Below are 20,877 nucleotides of genomic sequence, written 5' to 3'. Positions count from 1 at the left end.
TTTTCGTGGAATTTCCGTAAATAAAATAAATTGAAAAACCTGTGAAAATGTCACAAAATCTGTCTCAATGCGTCAATTTTAATCAATTTTTAATTTCAAAGTCCGCACACTTTTGAGGTTGAATGAAAATTTTAAAGGAAAACCCTCTCATTCTGGGATTTTCCAAGAAATTCACCCCACATGGCGTGAATTTGCAATTAAGCTGGAAGCGTAACTTTGTGATGTAAATGACGAAATGCCAACGCACGAACCATCGCATGACTAATTTAATTAGTGTATGACGCCCATGCCCACCCCTTACGTGGCTTTTCATTCGTCCATCATCAATTAATGGGACCCACAGGGTGGGTTAGCTTCACCTCCACACAATTCGCTCTCTTGAAGAATTGATGAGAGACCCATAAAATATTCACACTTGACTCTCCGATTCTAAATTCAAAAATCATCCCTGAAGTAGAATCCTTCGAGGTAAAAAAAAGGTCAAAAAGTGTCCTTGAAGGCTTCCAGAAAATTCTTCAACCAATTGTTCAAATGGAAAGAAATCCAGAAAAAAATTCTCTTGTGCTGCGAGCAAAATTAGTAAAGAAAGACTCGCTTGTGTGTGATCCCGAGTTATAGTGAATCCTTCAGTAAGGCTAGGGGGGATTGAATGTGAAATACAAACGCCGAAGAGGGAATGTAACTCGATAATCGAAGCAAATTGAATCAGGCAACTCGCATACGATATTCCACCTCCGTCTTTTTTCCAGCTTGGGTGCGTTACTTATGTACATGAATTACTCATGGATTTATTATATTAATGGATTGTAACTCTGAGTTTATCCCACCCCAGAGGCAAAGGGATGGAAATTGCAGATTAAATAATCTATGAAGTGTTTTCCGAGGTAAAAACCCAACCACCTCCAGGGTGAGGGATGAATTAACTCGAGGACGCAATCGAGTCCGAATGCTCTATATTGGTTTGAATTTCTTTTCTGTTATTTGATTAAGAATTCTATTCCTAGAACCCGTAGGGCTAATTTGAATTTAGAACGGATGTTTGGAAGCTCAAATAGAATATGAAATTTTAAGGGTTTTTTAGGGGTAAATTGCACGTAAAATTTTCCTTTTTAATACCTAAAAAAATGACCTAAAAGACAGATAAATCTTCTCCAAGAAATCCAAATGTTTCTCTTGAAATCTAGAGCCAATTGATTTATGCATTAAATACCCAAAATAATTCAGGATTGATGAGCTTAAATTCATAACGGGGGAGCTTTAAGCTCGCATATATATTTCCTCTTTAGTCTGCGTGGCTTTTTGCCACCCATCTCCCGCATGACAGTTGATGAGGGAAGGGTGTGACGTCATGGGCGGGTATTATGTTACCCATCGGCAGGGGCAAAAACACATCCGCGAGTTCAGCGACATTGCCGAAGAAAGGCGAGCACCAAAACACAACATTCCGCGGTGTAATACGGAACTGTTGTGATTCTTCGGTGGAAACATGGCGTTTTATAAATAAAATTGATGTAGTTATCGGTTTATATGTAGTCAGGGCGCCATGGCGGAGTATACATGCCGAGAGAGTGACTGTCAACTCTAATATTATTGATGGCTTGTGTCATGAATCCGCTGTCAAACTGTATGTGTTGTACCATGACCTACATTTTATATAAAATATGACTGATGTCAGTTCAATAAACAGCCAACATGCCACTACACCGTTGCTCTCCGGGCTATATACTTCGGCACACAGCAGTATATTGCAAATTTCTGTGCGACGGTACATAGGGAGGAAAAACATCAATGCGTGACAACGACAGAGAACCTCTCTCTCTCTCTCTGACGCTTTTTTTGGGGACCTGTGAGAGCTTTTTTTTCACCAGTCAAGTGTATGTATGGTGTTTTTTTTTAAATGGCTCTTCACCTCTATCTGTCACAAATATTTCACCTGGATCGTTGATTGTTCGCATCATCGACCTTGATTTTCCAACCCTGAACTTTCGGTGGAATCGCCAACGTTGGCAAAAATTCTTCCTTATACAAGAAACTTCGTTCGCATGTAAGATCTCAATCGTTTTGCTCAACATCCACCCCCATGCAACGTGATGGGAATGTCATGTCATTCACCCCTCCACTTGGGGAGCCTCTTCCCGGAGACACATTGTATATATGGTTGTGAAATCTCTCAATCATCTCTGGGAGATTTGTCTGGAAATCACTTTTGTCGGCAGAAAATTTGTTAGCTCGTGGGTGGTGGACTTCCACAAGGGGTGCACGTGAAACATTTATATATTTCCACAGCACAAAAACATCCCTCAATGGTTTATTTTATTCTGAGCATGACCAACGGGGTGCATTATAGATATTGTCGATTTACTGGTTCTATATATTTTCCCAAAGAATTCCTATTCGCCTGATTGATGGATGCGAATTTATTGGATTTCATTAACCTACGCAGTTTTGGCAATATTCTCATCCTTCATCCCTAATCATATTTTCACCCTCGACCTCCACTAAAACCTGCTAATTGAAATTATGTTCAGTATTTGGGGTAGGAAAATTGTTTTTTATTGATTTGGAAAAGTCTAGATTTTTTTTTAAAATTTTGTTCAGGACAAAAATAATTTTTTTTTCAACGTAGACTTGTCTTAAAAAATTGTATGATAGCTTTTAAAGTTGAAGCATTACAAAAGCTTGCAAAAAACTAGAACGTTTTCAAGATTTTTAAATTCCTTCCAAGAAACCAAAAATTTTTCTCGAAATTCCAACTAATTTATTCTTTTAAATAAAATCATTCAAAATAACTTTTGCGACTCCCAAAAAAAACTTCCCAAGTCTGGAGAAAGAAAAACTCACCTTTTGAATGACTTCCGAATTGATGCTCTCCATGCAAAAGCAATCAACATCTTACTTCATTACGCTCTTAAGCCAATTTCTCGGTACTTCTTGCATTTCTTAATGGAAATTTCATGACCACTCACTGTCGGCCCGAAATATTCATGGCTCGCCGCGGTCAAGGCCACAGTAGCACCTTCGCGTAGTGCTTTCTTGCGCTTCACGTGCGCTTTATGGCGAAGAAGCGTGTCGAAATTGAGAGCATTATGACCAATCTTTTCGTTCGCAATTCAATTGTGTTCGCGTATTGTAGTTAAGAAAAATTTCAATTTCATCAGGCCGGTGTGCCGACTGTCAAATAAATTCCCGTGAATTAAAAAAAAGACTCTCACTTTCGTAGTTGGTGTTACGAATAAATTAGAGTCACGGTCACTGTGTGGTGGCTTTTTCGGCTATATACATACATAATACAAATGATGAAGAGTAAGTTGATGACAGCATTTGACTAATTGCACTTGTTTCTCCAACGAAAATTTCCGGGGAGTGAGTTCTTTTGCCTGTACTTTGGAGTTCCTTCGTGCAGAGATAAACTAATTTTTTTTTGTACAAAGTACTGAATAAAATTGTCGTAAAAGTGGGAGATAAACCTATATACAGAAATGTCAAAAGAACTCACCGAACTTTATCTACACTTTATTAATTAGTCCGGTGAGGAGATTATTTTAATGGCCTCTAAACTGAGGGGCAACATTAAAACAATACAAAAGCAAATAGAAGTGTGGAATATATAATTTTCTAATACAAAATACTCCCCACCCTGTGTCTTTAATACCCATTTTTTCGGGGCAGAGCGATGATTTCCCAGTACACCCCCGCAACGCACTCACTTTTACAGCCTCATTTTCCACCACGATGGACTGCAAAGTCATAAATTTTATATGATGTGGCAGAATATAAAACAATTCACATGGTAATTTCGGTGACTTCCGAAAAAAGCCACCACTTTCCCATCAACCCTCGTGCCCAAAATTGACACCCCCTGAATTTTCTATTCAATAAAATTTCGCGGTGGCGCCATTTCAAATCGATCCACTTCCTGTCCGCATTTTGATGCACTCTCTCGGGTATTTTGCCGCCTATATAATATACATAGCCCACCCCCGAACGCAACGCCCGCGTGTGCGTAGAGCTTTTATGATTTGGTGGGCCATTATGTGCGACGGCGCATCAAAAAAAACACACAGACAGGAAATTTATGGTGGAAACATTTTCAATAAATAGAATTTAAAAGCTGAAAATATGTTTTCAAATCCAGAAATATTTGTAATTTGTCAAGAAATATTTATTTTCATCCCTTAAGAGCTTAATCTTTGAGAATGCAAAACATCTTTTCTATAAAAAAATATAAAATTTCCTCTAAAGTTCAACAATCACATTAAGGATCGTTTCGTGCATTTAAACGAATTCATTCATTGACAAAAAGAAAATCATTATCATAATTTTCTGCGAAATTCTCAAGCCCTATTCACCCCCTCTTATTATGCTCACAATAAAGAAAAGAAAAAAAAAGAGAAGACACCAAGAGTGGCAGGTAGGAAAGCAAGTGCGAGTTCTAAAGTCGATTCGGAGATTGATGTTGTGTGTCAGTGCCATGAAAGCGAGAGCATAAAAAATTTGTCACGTCCTCGATGGAACATAAAATGACAGTTTATTTAACAATTTCAGCCGCAACGGCATTTGAATACAAATTAACCCCTCTTAAAGACTGAGTATGACGGAGCAAGTGCCCAGCCTATCCACCCAAACATATTTTTAATTATTTTAATCACTTGTACTGGGCAATCAAAAGTGTGGCCATTGTTCACCTTCCGCGGAATAAATGTGTTTTTCACACCATTTGTCTTTTCCTAATTAATTTTCAGACATCGTCAATTCCTGAAAACTCAATTTGGACACCAATTGTGCGGTGTGGCTGAGAATTAATGCGCTAGAGGGGCTCTTCTCTCATTTTTTATTGTATTTATATACGCCATAGTGTTTGGCCTTAGACTTGCGTTAGACATCCTTTCTGCCACGCGGTGTACGTGATGGTGGAATTTATTGTGCTTGGGAGAGGAACAGAGATTCCATCATTTAAGGTTAAATGTTCCGGTATTCACTTAACCCTCAATAATGCCTCGTTTTATTGTCACTCTCCATGTCGTTGTCCTCTCATCGTCGTCTGTTTATATTCCCTGGGATTCCGGGTGTGGGGAACAAGGGTAGTGTGGGGAGTCGTGGCATATCATCAGAGCACTTGTATGAATTACCCGACAGGCATTAACTAGCCATAAAACTATCCTTCCATTTAATTTCCATCGCCAATGCCAAACTCTGTGTGCGAGGGGTGTCCCCACAGGAAGGCTGGGCACACACAATTAGTCCTTTTATACTCCTCACTCATCTCAGACCGTGAATGGGTCGTAAAATGGGTGCACAGAATCTCGTGATTAGAGGGAGTCTCTCCTGGGGTGGAGGGACCTGCAAAGGGAGGAGATCCACTCGTGTGCCAAAGACACGACACAGGGGTACTCTTGTGCGAGAAAGATATTTCGATGGCACAATGAACAAAAGTATCTCTTATGAGATTCCTCAAGTATACCCCAACACCTTTGGTGGCCGCAAGCTTTTAGGTATTGTGAGTTTGAGTACCCACACCCACCCCCTTTCACGCTTCCCTCAGGGGATGCGGAGACGAAATTCTGTCGTTATCATCAACCAACGTCATGGCGACACAATACAGCCGACAAATTTTCTCGTTAAACTTTCAAGATATGAAAATGTTTTCAATTACCCAACCATTTTGGCTGACTCAAAGTCGACATATAAACGTCCTAAGTACACATATACAATGTTATCAACGGCATTTAGTATAATTTTACGATGTACCCACCCCCCGCTGTAGCTTCACCCTCGCAGACGACCAGCCCCCATATTGTCGACAGAAGTATACTTTTGGTGTCTTTCTGGTCTCTTTAACATCTCTTATTGTGGACCTGTGTGATTGCGTACTAAACAATGGGCTGATGTGGGTGTGTTAGGGGTTGGAAGCAAAGGAAAATTCACGAAAATCACGAGTTAGAATCCACAAATATCAAAAATTGTAATTTTTATTAAAATAAAATTAATTAATTTGCAAGGAAGAATTTTTCAATCAAACAATAATAAATCATTAGAAATTAATAGGAGTCATTTAAAAGAAGGAATGAGTCTTTAGATTAAACCTGAAACCTACCTCAATCCTTGGCTATATTTGCCTTAACATATAGCTTTAAATATGACTTAAATTTGGCTATTAAAATAAGAATTTTGCTCAAAATATTTCATTAAAAAAAATCTTAATTCAACCAAAATTCCTTTCTCCAATTCTGAATCTTCCGTTTTGTGCACAAAACCCCGTTTGATTTGTCTGCACAAGCCTTTTAGCACTGCTAACAAGCCGAGTGGGGGGCTGCAATAAAAGTCTGGGCGATGAAAGAAGATTTGACATGAGATATTCGTTTGATGTGTGTTCGCGCAACCCCCATTTGCGACTACCACAGCCGCGTAGAACGGATGCCGCCCACCTGGAAGGAGCCTCTGTCCGTGAGATATGACGTCATAAAGAAGAGGAGTCCCATTATTAATATCTCGTACATGGAAGGTGAAACAAGAGCTGTGGTAGAGACAATGACTGCGGGACAAAACGGGGGCTGGGTGAGGGCATACAAATTGTAAAGCGAGTCACCCCAGCCATTGTATATCCTCCCGCTTTTGCTTTTTGCACACACTGTTTTACTACATCAGGGGGGAAGCTTTTTGGGCACGGAGATAGAAGGCTTCAATTGTGTGACTATGTGTGTGGAAAAGAGCTGCGAGACTGTGGCGAAGTGAATCGTTTCATGGCACTGATAAGGGATCTGGATTGCCAATAAAAATTGTCAAAGTACTCCCTCATTCTCACCCGGGCCATGAGGGGTGAAAAAAAAGTGAGCAGTAAAGCGCGTAAAAATTATATTTATACTTATTTCGGATGTTATGCCATGGGAAAAAAAGTTGAGAGATGAATGGGCGGATGCGGGGATTTTTATGCTTCCACGGGTTGGGGGGTGATTGGCAACAATACGCACACGATGGGAAGCTCTAACAGGTGAGCTATTTTATTTTATGGATTTATTTTGAGCATTCACCCCCTTTTACGGGAATGGGCAACCACCCCCGAATTGGCACATTCTCCATAATCTCAGTGGGATCAAGGATGGTCTTGAGAGGCAGGGGTTGTGTACACCTAAGCCACCCCCTCCTATTGCCGCGCGGCTCTGAGCTTTTCCGGGACTCTGGTGTTCCTTTTTTTGATTTATGGAACGTATTTTCCAGCTCTCTGGAGCAAATTGAAAGTACCAAATGTGTTTTTAATGCCCTCAATGCGTTTTTTTTCTCCTCTACCTCCCCCGCATACACCATACCCGAGGAGTGAGGGTGGTTTCGCTATATATGATACTTTTTGGGATTCTCCATTGAGGGATTCTTTTTTGCTATATATAGATTTTGAAATTCTTCTATTACACGTTTATATATTTCTCCAATGTTTTTCAAGGAGGAAAAAAAAGAAAAAGGAAAAACCTCCCATCCAATAATCCCACCCAATTTAGAATTTCCACAAGATTTAATATCAAAAGTTCTTCGTTTGCCATTTACCCGTTTGAAGAATTGTTTAAACTTTTCCAATGAAATACTCCGGGAGAGTGTAATTGCCGGGGATAAGCCCGGGTAAGTATCGATCAGTGGTCATCTTGTTTATCTCCCCATTTAATTGCTAACACTAAAGTGCTTTACTGCCCCCCCAATACACCCCCCACCAACTCACCACTATCCTAGCCCAACTGATCAAAGTGTCGTGAAACAATTTTTATGTACAACACCAAATGTCAGGCAATTTTGCCTGTGCGGAAGAAAAAGTTCCATGCGGGGGTTGGAACATGAGCCACCCCCTATGGAGGTGTCTATTTGAGTAAGGAAATGGTTTATTGCACCACATAAGGATTCATTTAACGAGCCATTTAACCCCACAACTATTCATACAAAATCGCTACCATTGATAGCCTACGAGGCGCAATTCATGCTCACCCAGGGTTTTTTGTTTGTGTGTGGGTGTTTAATGGGGGCTTCAACTACCCCCAAAGTACCCTTAAACTCACCTAATCCCCAATTTTCATTTCCAAGCACTTCCAATACTTTGTTCATTGACAATCCATCAGTTAGGGGTGGGTGGCAATTTTGAGAGAGTCTCAAATGGAATTTATATTTTGAGGAATTTATAGAGCTTCAAAGAAATATAAAAATTAAAAAGGAAAAATTCTATTTTTCGGGTATTCAAATATTTTCTTATTTTATTTGATATTTAATTAATTTTCAACAAACAAAGAAAAGAAGAAGAAGCTGTTACAAAAATAGTAAAAAGTCGTTATAATTCCTGCATAATATTTATTGCAAATTCCTCTCTGAAAATCATCTTTAATTTCCCAAAATATTTCACTGCATCCATCCCCCACATTCTCTCCCATACAGATCCCCTCTGGGTCAATAATTTGCCATTCACAAACCGACAATTCATCGGAAGTTTCAGGGGGATAAAATTGGACATTATATTTTGGTGTGTGTGGGGGGATGTACATCAGTGTGTTTGTTTGCGGATATGATTTTGCACAAAATGGCGCTTCAGTGTCTGGCAGGGCATCACAGGCAATCTTCCGCGTCATCAGAACGATTCTTGGAATTCTCATTATAGAAATTCTATTGTTACTTCGCGTTTTCGCGTCGTCTCTATGGCTCAACCCAAACCACCCTCGCGCGGCAGAAGGGATGTAGCCCACACCCCATGGCGCAAACCCTCTGTCTTTTTCCCACTCACTGCAAAGGGAGATATTCTCATCCGTGGAAAAGTATTTACCTCGCACATTTCCACCCTCAAACCCCCGAAGCTCACCACTCGAATTCATTTCTGTTCACCCCACACCACGGCTCTCGTGTGTATGCGAAGCGAATGAATGAAGTACATAATGTATTAGAGTTTTATTGAAGAAAATTCCGTATTCTGGATATGTATCAGTTCGTATACATCATGGAGTTCTTTATTTTGGCGAAATACAGAGAGTACAAGGGCCAGGCTGTGGGAAATACACAAGCAAAGAGAGAAAAAAGGAACCAGAAAAAACAACCCTTAAAATGAAAAGAATTCTCCATCTCCCATCGCACGAGGACTGTGGTGCTGCTTCCTCTTTTCCTCCCAAGGGGTGGGTGGGTGGATGTAGAGGAAACATGGGAAGGAGTTCTGGGTGTGTGAGTGCACACAAGGATTGACCCAGGAGGATGGAAAAACCTTATATTCCGGCACAAAGCGGGGGGATTTCTGTACGAGGAGGATGAGCACAGAGACGCCTCATCCTGTGTGTATTTTTCCGAGTTTCGAGGGAAATGAATAAAATGACGGAGAGGAAGCTCAAGTGGTTGTGGAAAAAAGCGGCACCACAGCTCAAAGATGTGGAAGAATGGGCAAAATTCTGCTGAGAATCATCTTAGTCTGGGATTCGTGATGCTGAGAGTCTGCGCTCTGTAGACACCAATGGCAGTAAGGCCACCCTATGAGTCCCCTCGAACCATCTCATTCACTCCCATTCTCTGATCCCATCGTTCAAACACTGCCTTCATCTCGTCAAACAGTTGCAGAGGATTTTCGCTTGCGGAATATACACACTTTTCTTTTTGCCTTCCACTATATGGTGAAAAACCCCCCCATAACACAGAGTATTTGAGAAAACACTCACACACAGACTGATTTTCATTCTCATACATGTCTCTCATACCCATTTTGGGAGCTTAAAAGCTCCCACTTGCCGTGGAGTTTTCATTGCGCATCCCTGTCTCAGTTGCACTCGCACCCGGGATAATTTTGCCATCTCATTCGGGAAAACATTTGTACACAGGGTGATCCGCACCATCTTGATGCAATGTGTAGCTCATGGGAGAAAGCTCAAGAATTGGGGCAATAATGTGACTCACCCCCATCCACAAAATGCTATTCCAGCAATTACTGGCAAAATTATATTCATCCGCAATATTCCCACAAGTCTCTCGGGGGCATCATCCCTCACCGCACTTGCAGATATTGGCACAAAGCTCTGGGGAATTTCTCATTTCCTTCATTCTAGTGAGCTTTTTCCACCCATACTCCCTGAGAAAATTGCATTTCTTTTTTTTTCTTTCTCTCTGTTTCTTACAGAAATCCCTCAAAGATGCTCTTTTTTTCTTATTTCCACCAACAATATCTTAGCTTTTTTGTGCTTTCATGAACTTTCAATTAAGGCTAGAGAAAAAAGGCAAGATTTAGATTTCTATTGTGCTGATTCAGGACTTGAAAGTTGCATTAAAAGCATAAAATCTTTATGTATTGATTTTGGGGGAACAATAAAGTATCCCAAAAGCTCCATGAAAGCTCAACAATCAATAATTGAATTCGGTGTGCGAAGTTTAAAGTCGCACAGGAGGGGTGCGAGAGAGAGAGACAGACACCAAATAGTGCGGTGTACGTAACCAACATCCGACGGCCTATTTAGGCATCATTTTGCCTCTCGCACGGAGCGCAACAGGCGCAATTTGTGAGGGGGGTGAGAGGGGGTGGTCTCGACGGCAAAGTGTGGGGAAGTTATTGTTTTTACGACTGTTTAAAATGGCCGATTGTCAAGGTTAATGGCCTGAACCTCTCAATGAATATTCCACACTAAATTCCTCACCAGAAAGCACCCGTATATACCTACTCTTGTGAGGGCATCAAACTCCAAATTGATTGATCTTCAAGATCTCTTTCTTAGGGCCTGAAGAAAGAATTATTTTTAAGGGAAAATATTAGATTTTTCCTTTCCTCCCAATAATGTGAAAGATTGTTTAAAGCTCTATGGAGGAAGAATCTTATGGTGTGGAAGTAAAAGGAAAAAACCCCGTCTAAAAGTTTTCTTTGTGGTGCTAAGGAACGTCTGGGAAAGTGCAAGGTGCTGGGTTGCTTCGTGCATGATGTAACTCCCTAGCAGGTGTTCTAAATAACAAGACGGGTTCTCTCGAAGAAACATTGAAATCTTAATTTTAAATTTAATATGCGCACATGCGCTACTGCAAGGTTCCACCCGATTCCCATATCGCCCTGGCAACTATCCAAACACCCGCTTATATGCCGGTGCTATGTATCGTCTGATGGAGAATTGCTCGCATGTAGAGCTTTTGGGATTGTATCCTTTCGGGGAAACTTTTCTCTCCCATTGAGGATCCATTTCAATTTTTGCACCCTCCCCCTCCCCATGCTTTTCCTTCCGGTAGAACGTCTTTAGCCTTCGACTGAAACTATCATAATCCCCTCCTGAACACACGAATCCGTCGGAGGGCTGTGTTGGAGTAATTGGGCCAGGTGTTGAGTCGATAAATGCAATGGTTGGCAACAGTGACCCTTGTTCGAGAATAATTTAGTACCATATAAGCTCATGTCGAAGGAGCAGGTGGGAGTTCACTGGACGATAAAGTTCATTCCAGCAGGTCGATCGATTTTCAACCCCTTTCGCGCGATGTTCAAACAGCAAAATATCCCCCATGGAAGAGCAAGTCCTGACATTCATCATTTTGTCACTCTATTTGCACCGACAGGTTTCATTTCAAAAGCTCTTCCGCAATTTTTGAGAATTATTCCTACAGGATTTTGTACTTTTACAGGTGATGAACACTTAAGTTTGCACACAAGGGTTGGATTAGAGAGTTGAAGTTGTTCAAATTATCTAATGTTTTTGAGATTTTTATATGAAATATTTGTTTAAAAGCTTTGAAATCAGATTTTAGCAAAAAATTTACGAGGCTTTTAATTATTTTGGTAATTAAATATTATTCTTAAGATTAGACCTGAAGAAAGAGACCTTCAACTCCGAAACATTCCGTTTTAATTTCATATTTTCTCTTAACTCTAATACAATGTTACTTAACTCAAGAAATTCTTTAAGTTTTAACCGAAAATTCATCAACAGTGGTACCTCCCTCGCATAGAGGTATATTCCTCCTAAAATTATGTATCGCATTTTGGCATGTGAGTGAGAAAAGAATGAGAAAAAGCTGCGCTAAATGAAAAATATCGTATAATATCCAAATAATGTTTTGTCTCACATGGTATATGTCAGCATTGGGATTTTCATATCTCCTCGACACGCCATTTCAATTTGAACGAACACAATTCTGCTGTATCAATTTATATTTTGTGCCGGAGACTTGCTTTTTTTTCGTTACCAGTGGCGGTCCCCAAGGTGAGGTATGTGTGGGGGCGACAAGGGCGCTCAGACAAGGAGAATATCCCAAAGTGTATTGGATTCTCTGCGGCACACAGAGATTTCCAGAGGGTGGATGAAAAGTGGAAAAATTCCTGCAGGAAGATTTCCACGAGGGATAAATCGTGCGATAGACATGAGATTATTTTTTTGTGCTATCTTCCTCTTTTAAAAAAAAAAAGCTAAACTGGGAGGCGAATGAGCAGGGATTTTCCATATCACTCCTCTGTGTCTGCTATACCCTTTTTCCGACCCCCTCCCACTCTGTTTGTAAATGTAGTAGAGGCTCTTTGTGGGGGCTGAAAAAAAATCAAGCACCACAGAGGGTGAAGTGAACCACCTTGTGTTTTCCTCCGCATCGTATATGTGGAAAATGGGAACAGGGTAAATCCATTGCGAGGTGTGAGGATTGAAACCAATATTCCCATTCGGGTGCACGAGCACACGAAACTGAGATTGAGCATATAGGACGTGTATAGCGATATGGATGATTTATGAATATTCAAAAATATAAGAGGAAAATTCTATTCGTGGCTTCCTCTCTCTAGGTCCCATCTTCCCTCAATCTCATCGCCCTCCCTCAGCCCAAAAAGGTCCCATTCCAATTTCATGATGCGACACCTCCAGCACGGTAGATAGAGCCTCCGAATCACAGAAGAGAGAGAAATGTGGGGAGGGCTTGGATGGAAAATGAAGAAAAGCTTTGCGTGTTCCATTTTCAATATAAAAGCTCTCTCACACATATGGTGTTCTCGGGGCGGTGTGGGAAAAAGCACGATGAGATTTCAGCATATCTGACAGCTGAAACATTGCATAAATTTTATCATCGGCCCCAGACACGAAGAATTTCACTCCCCTGCGGTTGCCTTTGGTGTGCGAAGATTCCCAATAACGAATCGCACATGATCTCAAATTGACGCCATGGAATTTCAAATTAACTCCCATATATTGGCTTTTCTCTTCTATTGAAATCTACATACATATACGAGGGATTTTGTGGTAGAATTTCGAGAATTTTCAATTTACAAAAAGGGTTGATTAGGAGATTTTCTAGTAATATTTCTGAAGTGTTCCAATTTTCTGTTTCTGCATTTTTTTAAATTAGAAAATATTCTTCTAAAAATTAGAAAAAAATCTTTTTCTGGAACTTCTTTTTATACAAAATATATCAATTTATTTTATTTCATTTCTTTTCTTCTTATTCACACAAATATAAAGCAAAGTTACAGGAAATAGAAATAAATATAGCAATTAATTGCTTTCCCATACATAATAATTCTAGCTTGCTAAGCCTATGATTAGAATTGACTTTTACAAATCAAAAACAACCGCACACAATTCCCCCATTGATTTTAATATTAATTCAGTGGGACTTCCTCAATGATATCATCTAGTTTTGATGAACAATAAAATTGTCTACAAGTCTTCGGGAAAGAAATCAATGAAATTATCTTTAATTTCCCTCGAAAATTATCGGTTGTCGACATTTTAACGTTCTTTTTGGGTGATGTTTGATGGTTACATTTAATTTGTCCGCCATAAATAATGCAAAATGGCATTAGGTCGCGTCTCCCGGCATCGAGTACACGGTATCGTGTGGTCCCAAAAGGCGCGCGATCGTTTTGAATAAATGAAGTGGATAATGAAGTCGATGGTGAGCTCCAAGAAATGCCGAAAAAAAAACATCCAAGACAAAGAACGCGATTTGCCCATGATCTAACCATCATCCACTGAGGCGGCACAGAGTATATACATTTTTACCTACATCGATATATGGGGGATATATAGGATGATGAATAATAAATGAGTGACCGCTAATTTTTGATTAACTAAATGGAAATTGCTCTTCTCTCCCGCTTACTCGCTCGGCACGCATACGACTCCCAAGAAAAATCATTAATAATAATCTGTTTCTGAGCTTAACCCGTAAACGATTTTTTGTGTTTTCCTCCTGAGAGAGCACACACACGAGATTATCTCTGGGTAGAGAGCCATCCTATGTTTTTTTTTTTTTCAAGAAAAAAAAAGAAATGCCAATTCACACATTATAGAAGCAAATCTTGGCTATATATTTGACATTGGAGCATGGGATTATGATGGAAATTCATTCAATGACATTATGAATTCTCATAGGCTTGCTTCAATGGCTTCAATGTCAACTTAGAGAAGAATTTGTAATGATTTATTGTTCAGTTTAATTTTGTTGGTTTTACGTTACATTTGAATTTTAAATGACAGTTGTTGCACTTCTGTCGAGTTCATTTGACAGTTGTCAAATGAAGAACTGTCAAATTGACTTATGTTCCTATTTGACATTGTACGTTTGAATTAATTCTTTCTGTATGATTAGTTAATCGTTCTTCTGGAAAAATTACAATTGTCAAAGAATAGAATAGAATAGATTGTCAAAGTGACAGCGTTAAAAAATTAAAACTAAAAATATACTTATATAAAACAAAAATAAATAAATAATATTGTTAGGAAAATACAGAAAAAGAAAATAAGTTTTAACAAAATATTGTGAATTTGACACATCTTCTATTTGACAGATAAAGATAACTGTCACTTTGACAAGCACTTCTGTCAAACATTGCTGCAATAAAATTCCAAACGTCTCCTCTGTGGACAACATTTATTTGATATTATTGGGCAAAGAAGTCGATGAACCTTTTAGCGGAAATTCAGGGGATAATGTGACACACACACTGACCTCATGTGCGTTCACAAATCTCCGTCATAAATTCAATGTGGAACACTTTTCTTCTTTCCCGCTCTTTTTTTTTTCCTCCTTTCATCTCTCAGAACTGATCTCCCCTTGTCCCACTAACAATACATTTCTGCAGCATCTTCATTGCTTCATCCTTCCCCCATGGTCGCGCAATTTTTTTTCCCTTCCTTTGGCGAATGGTGTGCGATGATGCGGTCACGTGACACATAAATCACGAATTTAATGTGTTGTGAAATGATTTCACAAATTCCGCGTCGTCAACGCATCATTCGTTCACATCTCTGGTGTGCCCTCACAGTGTGTTGCTAAATATTCCATTTTCTTTTGTGAATTAAATCGCTTACAAGACAGCTTTAATTCACATCTCACTTGGGAGTCACACCAACAAGACGGATGACGCCGAGGATCGCGCCAAGTGAATTGATAGCTAAAACCACGAGCCAATGCGGGGTTAAAGGAATCATACACTACACATACTTTAATTATTAACTGCCAGAGATTTAAAAGGAATTATTTCCCCGCATATGAAAAAAAATTCCCAAATATTCAATGGAATTTCCTTTTCGAACCTATTGAAAAAAAAACGTTGCAAAACAATTTAAAACTGAATACAGATGATTTATTAACACTTTAACTGCATTAATAGACAATGAAAAGATCAAGATTAAATCCACATCACTCGTCGACGGGATAAATTAATTTAAATCGCTGAATTTCATTAAATCTTCACTGCATAATAATCACATTAATTTTACTTTCTTTCATTTTTTATTAAAACCTCGACGACGCCATGATTGAAAGCACACGAGAATTATCGTTTATTGGCTCAAGTGGTGCGAATTTGCCTCTGAAATTGCTTTGTTTTTGGAATTCACGCTGGCAAATTGATGCAAAATCAACCAAAAAACCGTTTTTTCAGTAAATTATTTTTTGAATTTCACCCGATTTTATCGATTGTTGCATAATTTGACAGTTTGGCAAATTAAATTAATTTCTGTACATGTGCATAAATGAATAAATTAATCACTAGATTAAATCTATCGGGTTTTCAATTTTGTTGATTAGAAAGATGATAAAATAAAATGTTTTAAATACTGAGCGTTGATGACATATGGAAAAGTTGTGTTAAAATTTTGACAGCTGTTGCCGCTGTTGCTAACATTCGTTGATTTTTCGTTAAGTTTATTTTTTTCTGTCAAATTTTTTATGACTTTTTATTGTCAACAATCTTTATTAATCTAATCTAGTTATTTTTTCTAATGTCAATTCTGTTTACTTAACGAAAGTTATTTGTCAATTAGTAGCAGCTAAAAATATTTCCTAGTCTAGACATTCTATTGATTCAAGGCTGTACACGCTTCGCACTCTGTAATGAGATAGTCTCTCCGTAACTTTAAAAAATATCGACCGGAAAAACAAAGAAAATTTAAAAAATATTTCCTAAAAAACTGAACGAAACTTTGACATATCAAAAATTTTAACGAAAATTTAAATTTTCAAATTAAAAATACGAATTTGGGTATTTCATAACGGTTTTATTGACCTTAGAAAGTAAAATCTGTTTATGTAAAGAGAATTTTCATGAAGACGCCAGACACTTTGATAAATCCTTTCACTTCATTGTATTGCTTGTAAAAGAAGTTGACGAAATATCATTTTTTATCGATTTCGACAAAAAAAAAAAGCTTCTCGTCTGAGGTTTATTCCTTCTTTCTTTTTCACTTTTTTTTTCATGGAGATTCCCCAAAAAAGTAGCGAGAGATACTTCTCCTCCATGTCTGTGAGATCTCACTGCGATGTGTTGCGCGGTGTGCGAATGTATTTTCTTTGCGCGGAAAGATGTGTGTGTCACAATACTGCCGGTTGTATTTCGTATTTTATTATTGGACATGGCAGGTCGGTCTTAAATCAATCCCTCCCATTTTGCGTGTGAATGCGCCACACTCGCAGCCCGCCGTCTTTCATGGAATAGCCGTTTTCTTGATTTGTGGCAGCACCGATGATAGAGAAGAAATTTATGGCGAATTAATATGACACCCGTTGCACTTCGATATCAAAACGTCATTCAGCGCCTCACTTTATAGATATTGCGATGACGTGCGGGGGGCTGCTTCTTACCCTTCAATGATGGCTGGTCTTCAAATATATATGTATGTACTTATATGCTCTGGAGCAACAATTACGTCATATAGACATCATGAATAGGCCTCGGTGATGTATTACGAGTCATAAACCATACAAATGAGCACGGATCACATGGCTCCGGGGAGATTGGACTGGGTGTGGGTGCGACGGTTAAAATATCGGTTAGTTGAGCACTGAAATGATAAATTAATACAACAAAACTGGTCAACAGCCCCTTTTTGAAATTATTAAATCGATTTTCCTCACGTGAAAAAAAATCTACCTATGTACATAACACTCGTCTATTTCTCAAGAAATATTTTTAAAATAATTCTAAACCATTCTTAAGGGAAAAATTTAATAAAAATTAGTACACCAACAAAGACCAAATGCAATTAATTAAAATAATGATGATGGAAGATTGAGAGAGACCACTTTTCCACCCGCAAAAAGCCAGGAAGAATGCCAAAATTCGCATTCAGGTCTTGATAGCTCATTGTTGCGCCCCATATTAGCACCAAAAGCAATATGCCGGAGCCCCAAAATGAGCAATAACAGTGAGTGGCGAAGGTAAAAAACAATAAATTCTGATATCTCGCATTTCTCCATTGTCTACATCACACCGTACACAAGCTATATGCCTCCGAAAAAAAAATTACTATCTTCCTTTATCCCATAGAGCGCGTCCGCCCCCGGAAAAGTGCTTCGTTGTATTTCGGGGTCTGTGTGTATGAGCAAAAGCGGCAACAAGGGGTGCGATAGGCTGAAATGGGGGATGATGCCGCAATGTAGCAATAGAACACAATATAATTGAGAATATTGCCTTTTTTATGAATTTTTATGGCAAATGGCATATTTAATATGGATATGACAATTTTGCCGGCGAAATTAGTTTTTCCACCATTATTGTACCCTTGGCAGACAATTGCAGAGGAATGCCGAGGGGTGGCAATCTTGAGGAAAGGAATGAAAAAAAAAGAAACAGGGAATCATTGAAATTAGTTTCTTAATGGAATGTTTTTTTCCTCACAGTTAGAATGTTGGATGAAGGAATTTTTTTTAGAAAGATTATAATGGAATTTTTAGGGCCTGTTAGGGTAATAAATCTTAACATATTTTGTTTTTAGATTTGAGACGATTGGAGGCAAAAATTAGAACCAATATTCAAAAGGTTTATTAACTGTTTAATTATTTTATATTTTATAGAAACTATTTTGAAAATTAATAATTTTAAGAGTAATTTTTTAGAAACTATCGTTAAATTTAAAAAAATTGTTAGTCTTAAAATCTACTAGATTTTTAAAATTTTTAAAAATTTTCTCTCTTAATTAGTTCATTCTCAGCCGTTTTATTCATTTTAGACCTGTTTGGGAAAACAGAAGAAAATCCCTTTAATTTTAATTAAATAATATTTAATTCCTTTTATATTTGCATTATTTTGAAAATGTAAATGCAGCCAAAATTTTCCTACAATTAAAAAAAATGGTATGCGATAAAGTTCTAGGAAAAAAAAAGAAAATTAAGTTAAATATCTCTTATCTGACCAAAAACACAATTGAACGAGAGTGGGCCCCGAAAGCAATATCGGCACATTGAGTTGGTGTTCCATTGAAAATTTTGACAAATTTAATCTGATTCGATTAGGTTTCCCCGATCAGCGCCTAATTCTAAATGACCGATCGGTGTCTAAATTCAATTAACTCGATACTGATAGATATCTGTTTGCACACCATTTATTTATGTCACTCCTCACACTTCACTTGCACACCCCGAAAACATACATACATATGCGATACATATTTTTATTGCTATGGGTATCGAAACATTGCGGCTTCTGTCGCTCTGTATGGATTTGATTTAATCACACTTTTGTCACATCTGACAGATACTCTCTGACCTCTGACAAAGTGCCCGAAATGGCGAGGAAATTCGCTTTATATGTTTGCCAAACAATTAAGGCCCTTGGGCTCATGTACACACACATATGTTGTGCTATATATATAACTTTGAATCAACTTTAAGTTCATTCTGAGAAAGCTTTAAAGCTCTAACGATTTTTTCTTCTTTTTGCTTTTACAGGTCGATGGTGTAGAAGAGAATGGACCTCACCTGCCGACGCCCGAAGTACGGACGCATCGCGGGGGAGAGGAATTCTCTACCAGTCAGTCTTCCTAGGTAGTCCTGGTAAGTGTCATCCCCGCAATCTGTTTTAATATACCCCAAGTAAGACATGCACTCTGTTTTTCCTTTTTCTTTGGCAATCAATCACCCGAAATGTACTATCAGCTGACACGGTTTCGCCGGGTTCGTGAAAAAGTATCGATAAAATTAATTTCTTCGTGTTCAATAAAGCCGCCAATATTTATTACCCGCCCCCTTCTAAATTTATTACACTTCTCCTATTGATTGAATACAAATAGACAGTATAAGGCGTTACTAATTATCATTGGAGCGATGGATATAAATTTCTTCAAATTGGGGAAATACGCAAAACTTCCACCAATACACACACCGCAAGTTTACCTTTTTTGGTTTTTCGGGAGCGCCCTAATGGCCTAGAGAGAATGGAATAATTTCCTAAAATTAATGGGGATTGAGGATTTCAAAATTTGAATAATGGGAAATATTTTCGTTTTGCTTGAAAAGTTCTTTTATTGCTTTCAAATAAGAGGGATTTATTTTAGGCATATTGCTATGTACAGTACACTCTCATTTGAGCTTTAAGCTTGTTGAGCTTTCACTGAAATTCCGTAATAATATATTTTTTAATTAAAAATATTAATTTAATTAAACACCCCGCGGTATATGCGAAAAATGCGCAGATATATAAAATATTATATATAGCAAAGTAAAGCTTTAAGCTCAATTGCAACCCCTGAAGTGTATCAATGTCCGAAACTTTTTCACCGCACATTTCCAAAAATAAATCCCAATTACCCTCCTGGGTATTAAAGGCCAAGCTCGTGTCCGAGAAATTAAAGTTCCCCAACCGAGACAATTAGCGAAAGTTTCCCTGCTGTAAGCTCGCTCATGGGTAAGATGGTGATTCGCTGGACACTTTTTTTCCCATCTCTGTCTCCCTCTCTGTGTAATTCTCTATACGCCAAAAGCTCAGGGTGCAGCACGAAAGAGCTTTTTCATCCCCTCAGAAGAGCATGCGGTAAAAGTCCACGTGGGAAAGTGAGACAGTGAGTCTGTGAGCTTTTCATCACAAAGTGCTCCACATTCAGACCCTCACAGAGAGTGACGGCGCCTTTCTGGGGGTGGTGTGGATGGGGTTCCAGCTGGTTTCACCATAAAAGCGGTGAAATAACGACGAAAACAAACCATAAGCTCTCGAGTGAGACGGCTCTATGTGCGCAGGAATTGTTTGTTGTGTCGGCGGGTAAGGGTAGTACACTGGGCTACCACGCGCACCCCATCGGGGTTTGGGGGATGTGTGGAGTCTCTATGGCAACACTGTGAATTCACAACCACCGCTGTGCCCCATCGCATACATACAAGCACCCCTAAAACACGGTGTACATGCAAACTGTGAGTGTGGTTGCGCCTTGGGGCAAACTCGGTGTACGTCGTTATGGCAACCCAGTACCACCTTCCCAGTCCCGCGGATCCACCAAACTCGTTCCACATCATCATCTTCCACCATTCGCGCAGCATCACAGTGCTGGGGCATCTGTGTGTGCGAATGCCCAGACTTTCTCGCAAAATATAACCAATGAATATCTCCTCGTCACCGTCATCTTCTCGTCTTCCCAGGCATTCTCATTTTGCCCCAAACACCCATCGCCACCCAGCACTTCTTTTTCCATTCCAGTCGCCATGGCTTTGGCA

The 20,877-nt window shown here is 39.0% G+C and overlaps 1 protein-coding gene across 1 annotated transcript in view; it reads left to right on the top strand.

The window, feature by feature from the left end:
• LOC129790677 (homeobox protein homothorax-like) overlaps window positions 1–20,877 on the top strand; it is a 135,076-nt gene that overhangs the window by 9,271 nt on the left and 104,928 nt on the right. Inside the window, exon 3 of the mRNA XM_055828377.1 lies at window positions 19,123–19,227. Within this exon, the coding sequence (XP_055684352.1) occupies window positions 19,123–19,227 (105 nt within the window). The remainder of the gene's footprint in view (window positions 1–19,122; window positions 19,228–20,877) is intronic.

This window comes from Lutzomyia longipalpis, chromosome 1 (assembly GCF_024334085.1).
Source record: "Lutzomyia longipalpis isolate SR_M1_2022 chromosome 1, ASM2433408v1".
Taxonomy (NCBI): Eukaryota; Metazoa; Arthropoda; class Insecta; order Diptera; family Psychodidae; genus Lutzomyia; species Lutzomyia longipalpis.
This window is presented reverse-complemented; position numbering and strand designations above follow the sequence as displayed.